This window comes from Anomaloglossus baeobatrachus, chromosome 6 (genome assembly GCF_048569485.1).
Source record: "Anomaloglossus baeobatrachus isolate aAnoBae1 chromosome 6, aAnoBae1.hap1, whole genome shotgun sequence".
Lineage (NCBI taxonomy): Eukaryota > Metazoa > Chordata > Amphibia > Anura > Aromobatidae > Anomaloglossus > Anomaloglossus baeobatrachus.
Window position 1 is genome coordinate 563057918 of NC_134358.1, and position 22499 is coordinate 563080416.

Genomic DNA, 22499 nt, shown 5'->3' on the forward strand with positions numbered 1-22499 from the left:
CAATATCTGCCCCAGAGAAGATCCTTGAATCATGAGCAGGTCTCTCTACCGTTGTGTCCACACCTGACATACCCCATTGTGCATTTTGGACTCTTCGCTTATCCTCTGCCCGTGTTTCGCTGCATAGCTGAGCTGTAAGGTTTCCATTAGGTGACATTGTGCATCATCTGCAGTGGAAATGACTAAACTTTTATATTTCTTGTGCAGGATTCGCAAAAAGATAAGATGCTATACGTAATGAGTATCAGTCACTTGGCTATTATAAAAATTTACAATGAATTTTTGCAAAATTCTCCACCATTGATTTTTCATGTTGGGGGCCCTCTGGTGGCCACTCTGAGCACTGCACATCACAGTAATGTTTACCTCTGAGAAGTTACTGGAGCTTCAGCTGGTATACAAAATAGCTTTCATCCAAGAGGAAAATAGCTCCTCACTGTAGCGCCTCCTGGAGGCGGCTATCCTGTAAGACAATGCCAATTCTGATGTTCGTTATCGGCCTTAACATAGGCTCCCATCTGTCGCAGCGTTTCTTCGGAGCGGATTCTTCTTTCGTGCATACTATATTCACTGTCACATCTTACACAGCCCAATTATATTGAAACTTTCTTGCAAATTGGACCAGAAAATGAAAAATTTATTTTGTTCACAGATTTCTACATGTTATACTGACCCCTAGTGGACACTTAATATACAGCAGTGTCACTGATGAGATAAATCATGGCTTTTGCAGCTCCATAGACCTCTATGGGAGCATAAACATTACAATCACATTTATTCATTGATAGAGTATTTACAATTGACTTTTGCAGAGCAGCTGCCTCTTTATTGACCCATCGTAGCCCCCCGTATTTATTACACCCCGTTGCTTTAATCAAAGACCTTATGCTCCGGCTTCGCCCGGTGAAACCATTCCGACCAAGAACCGTCATAGACGGCCGCGTCTTCTTTTCCCACCACGAATGCCGCCAGGGCGAGGTGGCAGGCGGTGACCCCGCGGCGGCAGGTGGTGGTCAGTGGCTTGGTCAGATCGACGCCGCGCTCCTCAAACAGCTGCCGGATCTCATGTGCTGGCCTCTGGAAGCCATCCTTCAGGAAGACGGAGAAAGGAAGGTTCACAGCCCCGGGAATGTGACCGGGCTCTATACCTAAAGAAAGGGGAGAAGATTACTACCCAAACCTAAGCGGATACTGAAGCATTACAACCAAACGTGGCACTGTGCAGTGTATTTATACACATACTGAGGATTACACCCTGTATACAGGAGAAGTGGTACTGTGCAGTGTATATATACAGTATAATACAGATACTGAGGATTACACCCAGTATACAGGACAGGAGGAGTGGTACTGTGCAGTGTATATATACAGAATAATACAGATACTGAGCATTACACCCAGTATACAGGACAGGAGAAGTGGTACTACGCACTGTATATATACAGATACTGAGCATTACACCCAGTATACAGGACAGGAGAAGTGGTACTGTGCAGTGTATATATACAGAATAATACAGATACTGAGCATTACACCCAGTATACAGGACAGGAGAAGTACTGTGCAGTGTATATATACAGAATAATACAGATACTGAGGATTACACCCAGTATACAGGACAGGAGAAGTGGTTCTGTGCAGTGTATATATACAGAATAATACAGATACTGAGCATTACACCCAGTATACAGGACAGGAGAAGTGGTACTGTGCAGTGTATATATACAGAATAATACAGACACTGAGGATTACACCCAGTATACAGGACAGGAGAAGTGGTACTGTGCAGTGTATACATACAGAATAATACAGATACTGAGGATTACACCCAGTATACAGGACAGGAGAAGTGGTACTGTGCAGTGTATATATACAGAATAATACAGATACTGAGGATTACACCCAGTATACAGGACAGGAGAAGTGGTACTGTGCAGTGTATATAGACAGAATAATACAGATACTGAGGATTACACCCAGTATACAGGACAGGAGAAGTGGTACTGTGCAGTGTATATATACAGAATAATACAGATACTGAGGATTACACCCAGTATACAGGACAGGAGAAGTGGTACTGTGCAGTGTATATATACAGAATAATACAGATACTGAGGATTACACCCAGTATACAGGACAGGAGAAGTGGTACTGTGCAGTGTATATATACAGAATAATACAGATACTGAGGATTACACCCAGTATACAGGACAGGAAAAGTGGTACTGTGCAGTGTATATATACAGAATAATACAGATACTGAGGATTACACCCAGTATACAGGACAGGAGAAGTGGTACTGTGCAGTGTATATATACAGAATAATACAGATACTGAGGATTACACCCAGTATACAGGACAGGAGAAGTGGTACTGTGCAGTGTATATAGACAGAATAATACAGATACTGAGGATTACACCCAGTATACAGGACAGGAGAAGTGGTACTGTGCAGTGTATATATACAGAATAATACAGGTACTGAGGATTACACCCAGTATACAGGACAGGAGAAGTGGTACTGTGCAGTGTATATATACAGAATAATACAGATACTGAGGATTACACCCAGTATACAGGACAGGAGAAGTGGTACTGTGCAGTGTATATAGACAGAATAATACAGATACTGAGGATTACACCCAGTATACAGGACAGGAGAAGTAGTACTGTGCAGTGTATATATACAGAATAATACAGACACTGAGGATTACACCCAGTATACAGGACAGGAGAAGTGGTACTGTGCAGTGTATATATACAGAATAATACAGACACTGAGGATTACACCCAGTATACAGGACAGGAGAAGTGGTACTGTGCAGTGTATATATACAGAATAATACAGATACTGAGGATTACACCCAGTATACAGGACAGGAGAAGTGGTACTGTGCAGTGTATATATACAGAATAATACAGATACTGAGAATTACACCAGTATACAGGACAGGAGAAGTGGTACTGTGCAGTGTATATATATACAGAATAATACAGATACTGAGGATTACACCCACTATACAGGACAGGAGAAGTGGTACTGTGCAGTGTATATATACAGAATAATACAGACACTGAGGATTACACCCAGTATACAGGACAGGAGAAGTGGTACTGTGCAGTGTATATATACAGAATAATACAGATACTGAGGATTACACCCAGTATACAGGACAGGAGAAGTGGTACTGTGCAGTGTATATATACAGAATAATACACATACTGAGGATTACACCCAGTATACAGGACAGGAGAAGTGGTACTGTGCAGTGTATATATACAGAATAATACAGATACTGAGGATTACACCCAGTATACAGGACAGGAGAAGTGGTACTGTGCAGTGTATATATACAGAATAATACAGATACTGAGAATTACACCAGTATACAGGACAGGAGAAGTGGTACTGTGCAGTGTATATATATACAGAATAATACAGATACTGAGGATTACACCCAGTATACAGGACAGGAGAAGTGGTACTGTGCAGTGTATATATACAGAATAATACAGACACTGAGGATTACACCCAGTATACAGGACAGGAGAAGTGGTACTGTGCAGTGTATATATACAGAATAATACAGATACTGAGGATTACACCCAGTATACAGGACAGGAGAAGTGGTACTGTGCAGTGTATATATACAGAATAATACAGATACTGAGGATTACACCCAGTATACAGGACAGGAGAAGTGGTACTGTGCAGTGTATATATACAGAATAATACAGATACTGAGGATTACACCCAGTATACAGGACAGGAGAAGTGGTACTGTGCAGTGTATATATACAGAATAATACAGATACTGAGGATTACACCCAGTATACAGGACAGGAGGAGTGGTACTGTGCAGTGTATATATACAGAATAATACAGATACTGAGGATTACACCCAGTATACAGGACAGGAGAAGTGGTACTGTGCAGTGTATATATACAGAATAATACAGATACTGAGGATTACACCCAGTATACAGGACAGGAGAAGTGGTACTGTGCAGTGTATATATACAGAATAATACAGATACTGAGGATTACACCCAGTATACAGGACAGGAGAAGTGGTACTGTGCAGTGTATATATACAGAATAATACAGATACTCATCCTCACCTTCTCCGGGTTTGGGCTCCGGACCCCGATATCTCCCCTCGGATCGGGCGTCCACCACCTGGAACCTCTTGCTGTTGATGTTCTCCTCAATGTCCTCGAAGCTCTTGAGCAGAGCGTGGTTCGTTGTCACCAGGAACGTCTCCGGAGTCACATTTGTGTCCTCCGATGTCACCGGGTGCCCCCGCTTCATCCAATTAGTGAGACCCCCGTCCAGCACCGACACATTGTTGTGACCAAAAAGACGGAACATCCACCAAAGCCTGGGGGCGTAGAGCATGCCCGAGCTGTCGGAGTCGTAGACCACCACGTGGGACTCATTGCTGATGCCAAGTTCACCGGCGTACTTGGCAAACTGGGCGGCACTGGGCAGCATCATCTCATAGGGCGACTGCTGGTCCTTGCATTGCTCCAGGTCGAAGAAGGAGGCTCCTGGTATGTGCCGCTCTGCAAACTCCTTCCTGGCATCTTTACCCCCTGGCGAGTACCAGGTGGTGTCCAGTACCCGTAGGGCAGGAGCTTTCTTGGCTTTTAGGGCTCCTGAGAGCCACCCAGCAGAGACCAAAGCCCGGTTTGCCATGGCTACTTCAATGGATGGAGAAGACACTTGCCCGGAGGTTTTATTCTAAGGAGGAGCAGGCTCCTGGGACTTATCCAGATCCAGCAGTTAATTATTTATTTGCAGCATTTTTTGGCATCAGTGGAGGTGGTGCAAGACCTTTAGGTTTGGCCTCTTATCAGGCAATTATTATTATTGAAGTGGCAGCCACAGAGGACAAGTCATGTAGTCATGAGGTAAGACAGGGCTAAGCAAACTCAGGAGACACCACACATCCCAGGAGAATCTATGGTGCGTTCATCCTGAGCCCCCTGGTTCATGCCAGATATGCAGTGAAGATGGGGAATCACCCATGAGGATTAGTGGAAGAGGAGATGCCATCATGAATATCTCGAGGGTCTGAGAAGTCACCACTCCATTCACTTCTATGAGACAGTTGTGTACACAGTAATCTAAGAAAAAGACTGATGGCACCTCCCACCTTTCTAATGAGAACAGGTGCAAACTGAGCATGAAACAAAGTCACCAAAAGGAGACAGTTGCACTCTGTAGCACTAAGATATATGGAACAATGAATATGGGAATATAGACATGCATTACTGCTATGAAAAACATGCAAAAATTGAGATACTTAGCACACAAAAATGGCCAGTTTTATGTGAGCCCAACAGCCAGCAGCAAGGCGACCTCTTATTGTTGGGTCCCTATAAAACTAATTCCTCTATTTGGGTTACAAAACCTACAATTTATGGGCAGACAGGAACCTGCAAATATAGAATTAAAATCATCTGAGGCTGAAGAGCAGGAGCTCAATCAGAAGGCATGACCCTGTAATCTAAGAAAAAGACTGATGGCACCTCCCACCTTTCTAATGTGAACAGGTGCAAACTGAGCATGAAACAAAGTAACAAAAAGGAGACAGTTCCACTCTGTAGCACTAAGATATATGGAACAATGAATTTGGGAATATAGACATGCATTACTGCTATGCAAAACATGCAAAAATTGAGATATTTAGCAACGAAAAATGGCCAGTTTTTTGTGAGCCCAACAGCCAACGACAAGGCTTATTGTTGGGTCCCTATCAAACTAATGGCTCTATTTGGGTTAAAAAACCTACAATTTATGGGCAGACAGGAGGCTGCAAATGGAGAATTAAAATTGCCTAAGGGGTACTTTGCACGCTGCGACATCGCAAGCCGATGCTGTGATGTTGAGCGCGATAGTCCCCGCCCCCGTCGCAGCAGCGATATCTTGTGATTGCTGGCGTAGCAAACATTATCGCTATGCCAGCTTCACATGCACTCACCTCTCCTGCGACGTCGCTCTGGCCGGCGATCCGCCTCCTTCCTAAGGGGGCGGGCCGTGCGGCGTCACAGCGACATCACATGGCAGGCGGCCAATAGTAGCGGAGGGGCGGAGATGAGCAGGATGTAAACATCCCACCCACCTCCTTCCTTCCGCATTGCAACTGGGACGCAGGTAGGAGATGTTCCTCGCTGCTGCGACTTCGCACACAGCGATGTTTGCTGCCGGAGAAACGAGGAACTACATCGTACCTGTCGCTGCACCGGCATTATGGAAATGTCGGACCCTGCACTGATGATACAATAACGACGCTTTTGAGCTCGTTAATCGTATCAAAAAGGATTTGCACACTAAAGGCTACTTTACACACTGCGATATCGGTCCCAATATCGCTAGTGTGGGTAGCCGCCCCCATCTGTTGCGCGACACGGGCAAATCGCTGCCCGTGCCGCACAACATCGCCCAGACCGGTCACACATACTTACCTGTCCGGCGACGTCGCTGTGACGGGCGAACCGCCTCCTTTCTAAGGGGGCGGTCCGTGCGGCGTCACAGCGACGTCACTGAACCGCCGCCCAATAGCAGCGGAGGGGCGGAGCAGAGCGGGACGTAACATCCCGCCCACCTCCTTCCTTCCTCATAGCGGCCGGGAGGCAGGTAAGGGGAGCTTCCTCGTTCCTGCGGCGTCACACGCAGCGATGTGTGCTGCCGCAGGAACGAGGAACAACCTCGTTACTGCTGCAGTAACGAGATTTGAGAATGGACCCCCGTGTCGCCGATTAGCGATTTTGCACGTTTTTGCAACGATGCAAAATCGCTTATCGGTGTTACACGCAACGGCATCGCTAATGCGGCCGGATGTGCGTCACGAATTCCGTGACCCCAACGAGTTCGCATTAGCGATGTCGCAGCGTGTAAAGCCCGCTTTAGATATCGACTGCGACAACGGATGTGCGTCACTTTCGATTTGACCCCACCGACATCGCACCTGCGATGTCGTAGTGTGCAAAGCCCGCCTAAGGCTGAAGAGCAGAGGCGTTGGCTGTTGGGCTCAAATAAAACTGGCCATTTTTGTGTGCTATGTCAATTTTTACAAATGGAGAATTAAAATCACCTGAGGCATGCTCAATCAGAAGGCATGACCCTGTAATCTAAGAAAAAGACTGATGGTACATCCTACCTTTCTAATGTGAACAGGTGCAAACTGAGCATGAAACATAGTAACAAAAAGTAGACAGTCGCAGTCTGTAATGCTAAGATATGTGTAACAATGAATATGGGAATATAGACATGCGTTACTGCTATGAAAAACATGTAAAAATTGACATAGCACACAAAAATGGCCAGTTTAATGAGCCCAACAGCCAATGCCTCTGCTCTTCAGCCTTAGGCAATTTTAATTCTCTATTTCCAGGTTCCTGTCCACCTCTAAATTGTAGGGTTTTTTTAACCTAAAAAGAGGCATTAGATTGATAGGGACCCAACATTAAGAGGTTGCCTTGCTGCTGGCTGTTGGGCTTACATAAAATCTGGCCATTTTTGTGTGCTAAATATCTCAATTTTTGCATGTTTTTCATAGCAGCAATGCATGTCTATATTCCCATATTTATTGTTCCACATATCAGTGCAACTTTCTCTTTTTTGTCATGTACGCAGGGCACAGATGAGTGACTATGGTAGCTACGGATCTAGCAATGATCTTGGTGGTGTACTCACTACTTAGGAGGCTCCATCAAAGGCTTGTGATCAAGATGTGGGACAAAAAAAAAGCAAAAAGGTTTAAAAAATTTGAAAAAGAAGAAAAAGCAAAAAAAAGTATTTTCTGCACAATCTTCCGACGACTGAAAGTTTCCGCCTATACATAGGATAAGACATGACTGATGACTAGAGGTCTGAGTGCTGGGATCCCACCGAGACCAAGAAAGGGGCTCTGTAAAGCCCTAATGAATGTGAACGAGGTCCCAAAACAATGTGTGGAAGGAGGCGCGCACGCTCCACCTCGGCTTCATTCAGACGCAGATTGTTAGGGGGTCCCAATGGTCCGGTGTGTCCTGATCAGTAACTCGTCCTCTATACTAAGGTTAGGGGATAACTTTCTGAGCCCCGTTTTATAAAATACAAATAATTTATATTGACTCTACAAGAATGACCTGAGATATATAATAATAATTAATAAAATATATATATATATATATATATATATATATATATATATATATAAAGATACAGAAAAAAACCCAAAACAGAGCAAAGATCCACCAAAAGCAACAATTGGATCGCTTTACAATAAAACTGAAGAATAAGTATCCAGAAAGCTTTATGTACCCCAAAAATCCTATCAAGAAAAAGTAAACCTCGTCCCTCAAAAATCTGGCCACAAAGTTAAAATAATTATTTGTGTTTTATTTGTGCAAAAGTAGCAAAAGCTAATATATAAAACTGGGTATATGTGTGTGTACATACATACGTGTGTATGTGTGTATATGTGCGTGCGTGTATGTATGTGTGTATGTATGTTTGTGTTGATGTGTGTATGTATATGTATGTTGATGTATATATATATATATATATATATGTGTGTGTGTGTCTGTGAGTATGTGTGTATGTATGTGTGTATGTATGTGTATTTGTGCATGTATGTATGTGTGTAGTGTATGTATGTATGTATGTATATATGTATGTGTGTGTATGTATATGTGTGTATGTGTGTGTGTGTCTGTGTGAGTATGTGTGTATGTATGTGTGTATGTATGTGCATTTGTGCATGTATGTATGTGTGTAGTGTATGTATGTGTGTATGTATATATGTATGTGTGTATGTATATGTACGTGTTTGTGCATGTGTGTGTGTGTTTATGTCCGCTAAAGGAATCTGCAAACGTCACATTTACAATTACAAAATTTTGCACAGACGCCCCATGTGACTCAGGGAACGTCATAGATTATGTTTTGAGGGCAAAATGTAACCCTGCGCTTTACAGTTATTCACCAAAAATCCTGCTTACATTAAAGTGAATGGAACTGGGAGCTACAGGTCATTAATAGCAGCTGTGATTGGTTGCTATAGGCAACAGAGTACATTCTTAGGTTAAGAAGCTTATGTGTGAGGTAATAAGATGTCGGTGGGGAGACAGAGAGAGACAGACAGAGACAGATAGAGACACAGACAGACAAAGACAGAGATAGAGAGAGAGACGGACAGAGACAGAGCGAGACAGAGAGAGAGACGGACAGAGACAGAGAGAGAGACAGGGAAAGAGACAGAGAGAGACAGACAGAGACAGATAGAGACAGACAGAGAGACAGACAGGGAAAGAGACAGAGAGAGAGACGGACAGAGACAGAGCGAGACAGAGCGAGACAGACAGAGACAGATAGAGACACAGACAGACAAAGAAAGAGACAGAGAGAGAGACGGACAGAGACAGAGTGAGACAGAGAGACAGACGGACAGAGAGAGACAGAGAGACAGACAGGGAAAGAGACAGAGAGAGACAGAGAGAGAGATGGACAGAGACAGACAGAGAGAGACAGAGAGAGAGACAGGGAAAGAGACAGAGAGAAACCGAGAGGGAGACAGAGAAAGAGACAGGGAAAGAGACAGAGAGAAACCGAGAGGGAGACAAAGACACAGGGAGAGAGACAGAGAGAAACCGAGAGGGAGACAAAGACACAGGGAAAGAGACAGAGAGACTGATAAGGGGGCATAATTTAGGGTGATGCAATCCAAGTTATGCATCCACGTCTTAAACCTGTCTGCATTCCAAATCACGAGTCATTTGTCAGCATGCATGCTATTTGTCCACACAGATCACTGATGTACGGATCTGGTAGAAAATATGACTGCTTTAATTACAGAAGTTCAGATACATTTAAAGAAATCAGTTGGATAGGAGCCAAGAATACATGACACTTCTCCTATTGGGTAAACGGTAAAAAGAGCTTATTCTGATATATATATATATTTATATTTATTTATGTGTTTCATCATTCTATATTAAGCTAAGTCAGCATAAATCACTTATGACCAGAAAGTCCCATATCTGAGTACAGCTCAAATGCCATTTTGAGTCCTGTTTTTGAATATCTTCATATAATTCTTCATCAGAGAGAGACAGAGAGAGAGCGACAAAGACAGAGAGAGAGACACAGAGAGAGACAGATAAACACAGACAGACAGAGAGAGACAGAGAGAGAAATAGAGAGAAATAGAGATAGAGACAGACAGAGAGAGACAGACAGAGACAGAGGGAGAGAGAGACAGAGAGAGAGACACAGAGAGAGACAGACAAACACAGACAGACAGAGAGAGAAATAAACATAGAGACAGACAGAGAGAGACAGAGAGAGAAATAGAGATAGAGACAGACAGAGACAGACAGAGAGAAAAATAGAGACAGACAGAGACAGACAGAGGGAGAGAGAGACAGAGAAAGAGAGAGACAGACAGAGAGAGAAATAGAGATAGAGACAGACAGAGAGAGAAATAGAGACAGACAGAGAGAGAGATAGAGACAGACAGAGAGAGAGATAGAGACAGACAGAGAGAGAAATAGAGATAGAGACAGACAGAGAGAGAAATAGAGATAGAGACAGACAGAGAGAGAGATAGAGACAGACAGAGAGAGAAATAGAGATAGAGACAGACAGAGAGAGAGATAGAGACAGACAGAGGGAGAGAGAGACAGAGAAAGAGAGAGACAGACACAGACAGACAGAGAGAGAGAAGAGAGACATAGAGTGACACAGAGAGAAAGAGAGAAAGAGACAGAGAATTTGAATTTGATTTTGAATTTGAGAGACAGAGAGAAAAAACAGAAACAAAGAAAGAGATAGAAAGAGACAGGGAGGAAGACAGAGAGAAACAGAGAGTAGGGCAGAGAGAAATAGGGACAGAGAGGGAGCGTTGGAGAGGGACAGAGAGACACTTCGCTACTCTCCCGGGTAACATTGGCTACCACAGCTAGTGTATATATAAAAAGAACAATACACACTCTTGTATGTGTGAGCACCACATTGTATTTTTGCTGCTTTATTCTCCCACTGTCGAAAACAAAAAAGTTTTAAATTACTTTAGATTTACTGTAAAAAGTCAGCGCCGGGGATACAACATACCCTGTGAATACCCGATACGTGTATTGTCTGGACAGCCCCTTTAATCTAGTGATGATCAAATATCCACATCACGGTGGGCTCCGGCCACGGTCACAATGACGGCAGTGCTGGGTATGGTGTGTAGGGATCGTCACATAGCGGCGTCCATGGGCAGGATAAGAGGGCGTCGCTGACAACCTTTGCGCAGTATGACCCGGCGATCACACGGTTGTCACCCAGCTTTCCATAGTAATGATACTATAAAGTAAAGATTTGTATTTACCGCAGGTCACAGACACGGGAAATATTTATTAATATTTGTTTCTGTGCGACTCTGATAACTAAGACGCTGATTGGTTAATGATTAATGTGATAATATTAATTAGAAAAGACTTTGTCCACACAGAGGAAATCAATGCATACTGCTAACGATGTAAATACATTAACTCCTGCAAGTCTGATCTACACTGCAGAGCAAAATTACACAACAAGGTATGGTTAGTTGCTTTTTTCAGAAATACAGTTGTGCTCAAAAGTTTACACACCCCGGCAGATTTTTTGCTTTCTTGGCCTTTTTTCAGAGAATGTAGTAAGGAGCCGCGTGTTGTGAAGAAGGTTCTGATCCACACTTGTATCACTCTGCCATGTATCTGTATGAGAGGTCCAACTCCTGCTGCAGAAAACATCCCCCAAACCATGCCCCTTCCTCCACCGCCGCTCACTGACTTCTTCACACACTTTGGGTTCAGTCTTTCCCCAAGTTGTCAACAAACATAATGTTTCCATCAGACCCAAATAAATTACACTTGCTTTCATCACTAAAATGACCTGTGGCCACTTCTCTGTCCACACAACATGCTCTTCATGCTCTTTACAATTGCTGCTCTCCATTTGCGGTAAATAATTGCTGAATTTTTGGAGGAGATTTAATCCCTTTTTTTTGTTACTTTTTTTTTATTTAGAGATTACTGCAGAGTGGGTTTTCAGTCCAAATGCTCTTATACGTCGTGACATTGTATGAAGAGACAGCTCCTTAGGCTATGTGCAAGTTTTTCAGGTGCGTTTTTGTGCGTTTTTGGGCTTAGCACTGCATGACTTTCCTTCCCCAGCAAAGTCTATGACAGTTCATTTTTGCTGTCCGCACACAACTTTTTTTTTTAGCTGCGTTTTTGAGCTAAAAAAAAATTGGACATGTCAATTCTTTCCTGCGTTTTACTGCGTTTTTCACCTATGCAATGCATTGGAAAAACGCAGCAAAACGCAGTGATCTAAAATGCAGCAAAACTCAGCAAAAAATGCATCGAAACGCTGTAAAAACACATGCGTTTTTTACTGGCGCGTTTTTGCAGCGGGTGTGTTTTTGCGGCCAAAAACGCAGCGTCAAAAAAACGCTGTTGCACACATAGCCTTACCCTGTTCAGTGCTGAACTGGTGAGTAATTCCAGCTGCAGTGTGGAAACGATTACCCATGGAGATTCTCCGCATAATCCTGTCCTCTCTTGCATTTGTCTTTTGAGGGTGACCAGCCTTCTTGGGGGCCTTGAAAGAGTTTGGGATGTTGTAAAGATGCAAAATTCTCAAAAACACAGACTTGGAACGACCAACTCCTCTTGCTATGGCTGATAGGGTCATCCCTTTGGCCTTCTTTTGGACAACCTGCTGCTGGAGGGTTTCAGTCACTTTGGAATGGGAAAGTCAGTGCAAACTGGAAAGTTATTCTGCCAGTTATATAGGATTTGTCAGATAATGAAGGAAATTAGCACCAGGTGTCAGATTAACACCAATGACTTACAGGGATCTGACAGTGTTCTCTAATTGTGATCCATGTTCTTTTACATTTATCTCATTTACATTTTTATTACGTGACGTCGCTGTGACCGGCGAACCGCCTCCTTTCCAGGGGGGGGCGGTTCATTCAGCGTCACAGCAGCGTCACTGAACCGCCGCCGGGGGGAGGAGATGAGTGGCCGGAACATGCCGCCCACCTCCTTCCTTCCTCCTTTTCCGGTGGAGGCAGGTAAGGTGATGTTTGTCGTTCCAGCGGCGTCACACACAGCGATGTGTGGTGCTGCAGTAACGACAAACAACATCGTACCTGCAGCAACACCGATATTATGGAAATGAACGACGTGACAACGAGCATCGATTTTTGACGTTTTTGTGCTTGTTGATCGTCGCTCATTTGCGTTACACGCTGCGATGTCGGTAACGGCGCCGGATGTGCGTCACTAACGATGTGCCCCCGATGATATATTGTTGCCGATGTCGCAACGTGTAAAGCCCGCTTAAGGGTACCGTCACACTTTAGCGACGCTCCAGTGATCCCACCAGCGATATGACCTGGCAGGGATCGCTGGAGCGTCGCTAAATGGTCGCTGGTGAGCTGTCAATCAGGCAGATCTCACCAGTGACCAGCCCCCAGCGACGCATGGAAGTGACGCTGCACTTGGTAACTAAGGTAAATATGAGGTAACCAAGCGCTTGGTTACCCGATATTTACCTTTGTTACCAGCGCACACCGCTTAGCGCTGGCTCCCTACACTCTAGCCAGAGTACACATCGGGTTAATAAGCAAACCGCTGTGCTTAGTTACCCGATGTGTACTCTGGCTGTGTGCAGGGAGCAGGGAGCCGGCGCTGGCAGCCTGAGAGCGGCGGACGCTGGTAGCGAAGGTAAATATCGGGTAACCAAGAAAGGGCTTCGCTTGGTTACCCGATGTTTACCTTGGTTACAGCTTACCGCAGGCTGCCAGACGCCGGCTCCCTGCACATTCAGATCATTGCTCTCTCGCTGTCACACACAGCGATGTGTGCTTCACAGCGGGAGAGCAACATCCAAAAAATGAACCAGAGCAGTGTGTAACGAGCAGCGATCTCACAGCAGGGGCCAGATCACTGCTCAGTGTCACACACAGCGAGATCGCTAATGAGGTCACAAAAAGCGTGACTCAGCAGCGATCTCGCTATGTGAGACGTACCCCAAAGGACCTTCTCATTTGCATAGTCAAATGTGTCCTAATTAGCGCAATTAATAGATTAATCAATTCAAATCCCGGGATATACCTCAAAATGAAGAAAAGGTGAAAAGGAAAATAAAAAAATCAATGCAGAGAATATGAAGGGAAGAAAAAAAGGACATCAATAATGATTAATGTGAATCCTCAGGATAAAATAAAGAATAAATCTTGCTCGTTATTGCTATAGGTTTCTGCTATAATTTTTACAATTTATTCTTAAAGATTCACAAGGAGTCATTACATTTAGGCTATTTACCACACAGAAAGCCGTGGATTATACTGCACAACCCACTAATGAACTGCAAAAAGCATTTGTTACAAAGTTAGGCTTCTGCCACACTCACGTGAAATTCACGCACGTGCCGAGAGACACGTATTTTCCCTGCGTGTTGCGTGCAGGTAAGTACGTGTCTCTGTTACGTGCGTGACACGTGTGTTCTACGTGTGCTATCCGCGATAGCACACGTAGAATCGGTAATTATTATACTCACCTGGTCCTTCCTGATGTCCGCGCTGCTGTCCGTGGTGCTGATCTTCGGCTCCAGCCCTCCCGTCTCCCCGCTGCTGCTGCTGCCAGGCAGTGAAGTGAATATTCTATGAGAATAATGAGCGGCGGTCGGCAGCAAGAGGCAGCAGCGGCAGAGACAGGAGGGCTGGAGAAGGTGAGTTAATGTTTTTTTTTTTTTTCAATGACATGTGTGTTTTCTCCGGCGCGTGTCACACGGGACCGCATCCACACTACACCCGTGTGGTGCGGGTGCGGGCCGTGTGACACCCGTGCTGCCGGTGAAAAAACGGACATGTCAGCGCTTTCAAAAACGCACACACGTACAAACGCACACGGACACACGTTCCGTGTGGTTTTACGTGTGTGTGCCTGCTACCATAGGGTAGCATTGGTTAGGCCTGTGCCACACATCCGTGCTGCCGGCACGTGTTTGTCATTTTTTGCACGTACCGGCGGCACGGAGACACTTTAACCAATGCTACCCTATTGTAGCAGGCACACACACGTAAAACCACACGGAACGTGTGTCCGTGTGCGTTTGTACGTGTGTGCGATTTTCAAAGCGCTGACATGTCCGGTTTTTCGCCGGCAGCACGGGTGTTACACGGCCCGCACCCGTACCACACGGGTGTAGTGTGGATGCGGTCCCGTGTGACACGCGCCGGAGAAAACACACATGTCAGTGAAAAAAAAAAAAAACATTAACTCACCTTCTCCAGCCCTCCTGTCTCTGCCGCTGCTGCCTCTTGCTGCCGACCGCCGCTCATTATTCTCATTGAATATTCACTTCACAGCCTGGCAGCAGCAGCAGCGGGGAGACGGGAGGGCTGGAGACCGAGGATCAGCACCACGGACAGCACCGCGGACATCAGGAAGGACCAGGTGAGTATAATAATTACCGATTCTACGTGTGCTATCGCGGATAGCACACGTAGAACACACGTGTCACGCACGTACCAGAGACACGTACTTACCTGCACACAACACGCAGGGAAAATACGTGTCTCTCGGCACGTGCGTGAAATTCACGTGAGTGTGGCAGAGGCCTTAAGTTGTTTCCGTGCTGCCGGTACGTGTAAAAAATGACAAACACGTGCCGGCAGCACGGATGTGTGGCGCTAGCCTTACATAGTGAGGTCACATTGTATCACATGTATACAGCACAGCAGGCAAATATACACGGTATAACCTGGGGATCTCCTATATATCATTATATATAGTTGAAACCAAAAGTTTCCTTCCACTCATTATACAGACACATCTGTAGGATTTTACCTCCGGTCTCTATTAAGACACATCTGCAGGTTTTTCCCTCCACTATCTGTACAGACACATCTGCAGGATTTTCCCTCTGCTCTCTATACAGAGACATCTGCAGGTTTTTCCCTCCGCTCTCTATTAAGACACATCTGCAGGTTATTCCCTCAGCTCTCTATACAGACATCTGCAGGTTTTTCCCTCCACTCTCTATGAAGACACATCTGCAGGTTTTTCCTCCTCTCTCTATACAGACACATCTGCAGGTTTTTCCTCCGCTCTCTATACAGACACATCTGCAGGTTTTTCCCTCCCTCTCTATAAAGACACATCTGCAGGTTTTTCCCTCCCCTCTCTATACAGACACATCTGCAGGATTTTCCCTCCGCTCTCTATACAGACACATCTGCAGGTTTTTCCCTCCGCTCTCTATACAGACACATCTGCAGGTTTTTCCCTCCACTCTCTATAAAGACACATCTGCAGGTTTTTCCCTCTGCTCTCTACATAGACACATCTTCAGGTTTTTCCCTCCGCTCTCTATTAAGACACATCTGCAGGTTATTACCTCTGCTCTCTATACAGACATCTGCTGGTTTTTCCCTCCGCTCTCTATGAAGACACATCTGCAGGTTATTCCCTCTGCTCTCTATACAGACACATCTGCAGGTTTTTCCCTCCACTCTCTATAAAGACACATCTGCAGGTTTTTCCCTCTGCTCTCTACATAGACACATCTGCAGGTTTTTCCCTCCGCTCTCTATTAAGACACATCTGCAGGTTTTTCCCTCCACTCTCTATACAGACACATCTGCAGGTTTTTCCTCATCTGACATGAAATCAGAATAAATTTCTTGTTGCCAAATGCCAGAATAATGAGAGAGAGAGAATGTTTTCAGGCATTTTTATTACTTTCTGTAAAGTTAAGTTTCCATACACTGAGTGATATGCCTTTAAACAATATGGGACCGCCCATATGATGATGTCATGTCTTTGGAAGATTCTGATAGGTTTATTGGCAACATCTGAGTTAATTAGAGACACACCTGTGGATGTATTGTAATGCGCACCTGAAACACACGGCTTCTTTGTGCAGCATCATGGAAAAGTCAAAAGAAATCAGCCAAGATCTCAGGAAGAGAATTGTGGACTTGCACAAGTCTGGTTCATCCTTGGGTGCAATTTCCAGATTCCTGAAGATGCCTCGTTCATCTGTACAAACAATTATACGCAAGAACAAACAAGATGGGAATGTCCAGCCATCATACCACTCAGGAAGGAGACGGGTTCTGTGCACCAGAGATGAGCGTGCTTTGGTCAGACATGTGCAGATCAACCCAAGAACAAAAGCAGAAGACCTTGTGAAGATGCTGGCGGAAGCTGGTAAGATTGTGTCATTATCCACAGTGAAACGAGAACTGTATCAACATGGGCTGAAAGACCACTCCGCCAGGAAGAAGCCATTACTCCAAAAGAAAAAAAAAACAGATTAATGTTTGCAAATGCACACAAGAACAAAGAGCTTAATTTCTGGAAACGTCCTGTGGTCTGAGGAAACAAAAATTGAACTGTTTGGCCATAATGACCATCGTTACGTTTGGAGGAAAAAGAGAGAAGCTTTGAAGCGTAAGACTCCATCCCAACTGTGACACACGGGGGCCACAGCATCATGTTGTGGGGTTGTTTTGCTGCAGGAGGGACCGGTGACTTCACACAATAGATGGCGTCATGAGGAAAGAAGATTATGTGGCAATACTGAAGAACATCTCAAGACATCAGCCAGGAACCTAAAGTTTGGGAAGAAATGGGTCTTCCAAATAGACAATGACCCAAAGCTACTGCCAAACTGGTTACAAAGTGGCTTAAGGATAACAAAGTCAATGTTTTGGAGTGGCCATCACAAAGCCCTGATCTCAGTTCTATTGAAAATGTATGGGTAAAGCTGAAAAGCAATAGCGTAGCTATTGGGGGGCAGAAGGGGCAGTTGCCCATCGCCCATGACTTAGAGGGGCCCACCAGGATCTACTGCCACCCAGGGCCATGTTAAGACACCAGTTTTTTGTTTTGTTTTAAGACGCCATTCCCCTTTGCTGGGCCAACCAGCAAATCTGGCGATTTTTTTGAAGGGTGAGGGGAGTTGGGATTAAATACATGAGCGCTGCAGAGGCCGGGAAGCTCTAATCTGCTGCCGGCCCGGACAGAAGGAAATATTTGCAAGTGCTGCAAGACCTGCGATGACGTCACGAATATGTGAACCGTGAGGGAAGAGCCAGCAGATAAAGGAGAAGCTGTAGAAGATGAGGGCACATGTGTCAGGTAATGAGGGAAGAGGGGGACATGGGGGGCAGAGTGTGACAGAGGGGGGCAGAGTGTGACAGAGGGGGGCAGAGTGTGACAGAGGGGGGCAGAGTGTGACAGAGGGGCGCAGAGTGTGACAGAGAGGGGGGCAGAGTGCGACAGAGGGGGGCAGAGTGCGACAGAGGGGGGCAGAGTGTGACAGAGGGGGGGGCAGAGTGCGACAGAGGGGGGCAGAGTGCGACAGAGGGGGGCAGAGTGTGACAGAGAGGGAGGCAGCGTGCGACAGAGGGGGGCAGAGTGCGACAGAGGGGGGCAGAGTGTGACAGAGAGGGAGGCAGCGTGCGACAGAGGGGGGCAGAGTGCGACAGGGGGGGGCAGAGTGCGACAGGGGGGGGCAGAGTGCGACAGGGGGGGGCAGAGTGCGACAGGGGGGGGCAGAGTGCGACGGGGGGGGCAGAGTGTGACGGGGGGGGCAGAGTGCGACGGGGGGGCAGAGTGTGACAGAGAGGGGGGCAGAGTGCGACAGAGGGGGGCAGAGTGTGACAGAGGGGGGAAGAGTGTGACAGAGGGGGGCAGAAAGGGGCAGAGTGCGTCAGAGGGGGGCAGAGTGCGACAGAGGGGGGCAGAGTGTGACAGAGGGGGGCAGAGTGTGACAGAGGGGGGCAGAAAGGGGCAGAGTGCGTCAGAGGGGGGCAGAGTGCGACAGAGGGGGGCACAGTGTGACAGAGGGGGCAGACTGTGACAGGGAGGTACAGGCTGTAAAAAGGGGTGCAGGCTGTAAGAGAGGGGTGCAGGGTGTGACTGAGGGGTGCAGGATATGACAGGGGGGTGCAGAGTGTGACAGGGGGGTGCAGACTGTGTGGGATAGAGGGACGCAGGCTGTCACAGAGGGGTAAATATGGTTACCGTCGTAGGGGCCCAGTCAAAAGCTTCGGTCCCCTGAGTTGAACCCCTAGCTAGTAGCTACGCCTCTGCTGAAAAGGCCGGTGCGAGCAGCGACCTATAAACATGGCTCAGCTCCAGCAGATCTGTCAGGAGGAATCGGCCCAAATTCCACCAACTATTGTGAGAAGCTTCTGGAAGGATCCAAAACGTTTCCCCCAAGTCACACAGTGTAAGGGCAATGCCACCAAATACTAATGACCTGGAGGGAACGTCACTGCGCAGAAAGGAAGAAAAATGCCTGAAAATATTCTCTTTCTCTTATTATTCTGCATTTGGCAAATAGAAATAATTTTGGTTCCTAATTGACCGAAAACAGGAAAGGTTTATTCTAATTTCATGTCAGATAGTGAGAAAAACCTGCAGATGTGTCTGTATAGAGAGCGGAGGGAAAACCTGCAGATGTGTCTGTATAGAGAGCGGAGGGAAAAACCCGCAGATGTGTCTGTATAGAGAGCGGAGGGAAAAACCTGCAGATGTGTCTGTATAGAGAGCGGAGGGAAAAGCCTGCAGATGTGTCTGTATAGAGAGTGGAGGGAAAAACCTGCAGATGTGTCTGTATAGAGAGCAGAGGGAAAAACCTGCAGATGTGTCTGTATAGAGAGCGGAGGGAAAAACCTGCAGATGTGTCTTTATAGAGAGCAGAAGGAAAAACCTGCAGATGTGTCTTTATAGAGAGTGGAGGGAAAAACCTACAGATGTGTCTTTATAGAGAGCAGAAGGAAAAACCTGCAGATGTGTCTGTATAGAGAGCGGAGGGAAAAATCTGCAGATGTGTCTTTATAGAGAGCGGAGGGAAAAACCTGCAGATGTGTCTGTATAGAGAGTGGAGGGAAACTAAGGCGGGCTTTACACGTTGCGACATCGGTAATGATGTATCGTCGGGGTCACGTCGTTAGTGACGCACATCCGGCCCCATTACCGACATCGCACCGTGTAAACCCTAGGAGCGACGATCAACGATCGCAAAAACGGTGACACGTCGCTCCTTTCCATAATATCGATGCTGCTGCCGGTACGATGTTGTTTGTCGTTCCTGCGGCAGCATACATCGCTGTCTGTGACACCGCAGGAACGACGAACATCTCCTTACCTGCTTCCACCGGCAATGCGGAAGGAAGGAGCTGGGTGGGATGTTATGTCCCGCTCATCTCCACCCCTCCGCTTCTATTGTCCGGCCGCTTAGTGACGTCGCTGTGACGCCGAACGCACCTCCCCATTGAAGGAGGGATTGTTCGGTGGACACAGCGACATCGCTGACCAGCTATGTGTGTGTGACACTGCCGTAGCGATAATGTCGCTAGCGGTGTCGCAGCGTGTAAAGCCCGCCTTAGGGTTTCAACTGTATATATTTATATATGTACAGCCGGTATAACCCGGGCATCTCCTGTATATAATTATATATGTACAGCCGGTATAACCTGGGCATCTCCTGTATATAATTATATATGTACAGCCGGTATAACCCGGGCATCTCCTGTATATAATTATATATGTACAGCCGGTATAACCTGGGCATCTCCTGTATATAATTATATATATACAGCCGGTATAACCTGGGCATCTCCTCTATATAATTATACATGTACAGCTGGTATAACCTGGGCATCTCCTGTATATAATTATATATGTACAGCTGGTATAACCTGGGCATCTCCTGTATATAATTATATATGTACAGCCGGTATAACCTGGGTATCTCCTGTATATAATTATATATGTACAGCTGGTATAACCTGGGCATCTCCTGTATATAATTATATATGTACAGCTGGTATAACCTGGGCATCTCCTGTATATAATTATATATGTACAGCCGGTATAACCTGGACATCTCCTGTATATAATTATATATGTACAGCCGGTATAACCTGTGCATCTCCTGTATATAATTATATATGTACAGCTGGCATAACCTGGGTATCTCCTGTATATAATTATATATGCACAGCTGGTATAACCTGGGCATCTCCTGTATATAATTATATATGTACAGCCGGTATAACCTGGGCATCTCCTGTATATAATTATATATGTACAGCTGGTATAACCTGGGCATCTCCTGTATATAATTATATATGTACAGCCGGTATAACCTGGGCATCTCCTGTATATAATTATATATGTACAGCCGGTATAACCTGGGCATCTCCTGTATATAATTATATATGTACAGCCGGTATAACCCGGGCATCTCCTGTATATAATTATATATGTACAGCCGGTATAACCTGGGCATCTCCTGTATATAATTATATATATACAGCCGGTATAACCCGGGCATCTCCTGTATATAATTATATATGTACAGCTGGTATAACCTGGGCATCTCCTGTATATAATTATATATGTACAGCCGGTATAACCCGGGCATCTCCTGTATATAATTATATATGTACAGCCGGTATAACCTGGGTATCTCCTGTATATAATTATATATGTACAGCTGGTATAACCTGGGCATCTCTTGTGTATAATTATATATGTACAGCTGGTATAACCTGGGCATCTCCTGTATATAATTATATATGTACAGCTGGTATAACCCGGGCATCTCCTGTATATAATTATATATGTACAGCCGGTATAACCTGTGCATCTCCTGTATATAATTATATATGTACAGCCGGTATAACCTGTGCATCTCCTGTATATAATTATATATGTACAGCCGGTATAACCTGTGCATCTCCTGTATATAATTATATATGTACAGCCGGTATAACCTGGACATCTCCTGTATATAATTATATATGTACAGCCGGTATAACCTGTGCATCTCCTGTATATAATTATATATGTACAGCCGGTATAACCTGGACATCTCCTGTATATAATTATATATGTACAGCTGGTATAACCTGGACATCTCCTGTATATAATTATATATGTACAGCTGGTATAACCTGGGCATCTCCTGTATATAATTATATATGTACAGCCGGTATAACCTGTGCATCTCCTGTATATAATTATATATGTACAGCTGGTATAACCTGTGCATCTCCTGTATATATAATTATATATGTACAGCCGGTATGACCTGGGCATCTCCTGTATATAATTATATATGTACAGCCGGTATAACCTGGGCATCTCCTGTATATAATTATATATGTACAGCTGGTATAACCTGGACATCTCCTGTATATAATTATATATGTGCAGCCGGTATAACCTGGACATCTCCTGTATATAATTATATATGTACAGCTGGTATAACCTGGACATCTCCTGTATATAATTATATATGTACAGCTGGTATAACCTGGGCATCTCCTGTATATAATTATATATGTACAGCCGGTATAACCTGTGCATCTCCTGTATATAATTATATATGTACAGCTGGTATAACCTGTGCATCTCCTGTATATATAATTATATATGTACAGCCG

The 22499-nt window shown here is 45.2% G+C and overlaps 1 protein-coding gene across 1 annotated transcript; it reads right to left on the reverse strand.

Annotated features, from left to right (window-relative positions):
* Nucleotides 1-621: 621 nt before the first annotated feature.
* On the reverse strand, nt 622-4714 carry LOC142244633 (thiosulfate sulfurtransferase-like). The gene is made up of 2 exons (XM_075316893.1): nt 4123-4714; nt 622-1148 (listed from the first exon to the last, which is right to left on the reverse strand). Exons 1-2 carry the CDS (start codon nt 4697-4699, stop codon nt 871-873), a joined length of 855 nt encoding a protein of 284 aa, XP_075173008.1. The 5' UTR covers nt 4700-4714; the 3' UTR covers nt 622-870.
* Between the last annotated feature and the right edge of the window lie 17785 nt (nt 4715-22499).

Bases quoted from the DNA above. Each gene is read 5' to 3' on its own strand.
- LOC142244633 (XM_075316893.1), bottom strand. From the start codon at position 4,699: ATGGCAAACCGGGCTTTGGTCTCTGCTGGGTGGCTCTCAGGAGCCCTA. The intron at 1,149-4,122 runs GTGAGGATGAGT...CCCTTTCTTTAG, and splicing joins GGAGCCCAAACCCGGAGAAG to GTATAGAGCCCGGTCACATT.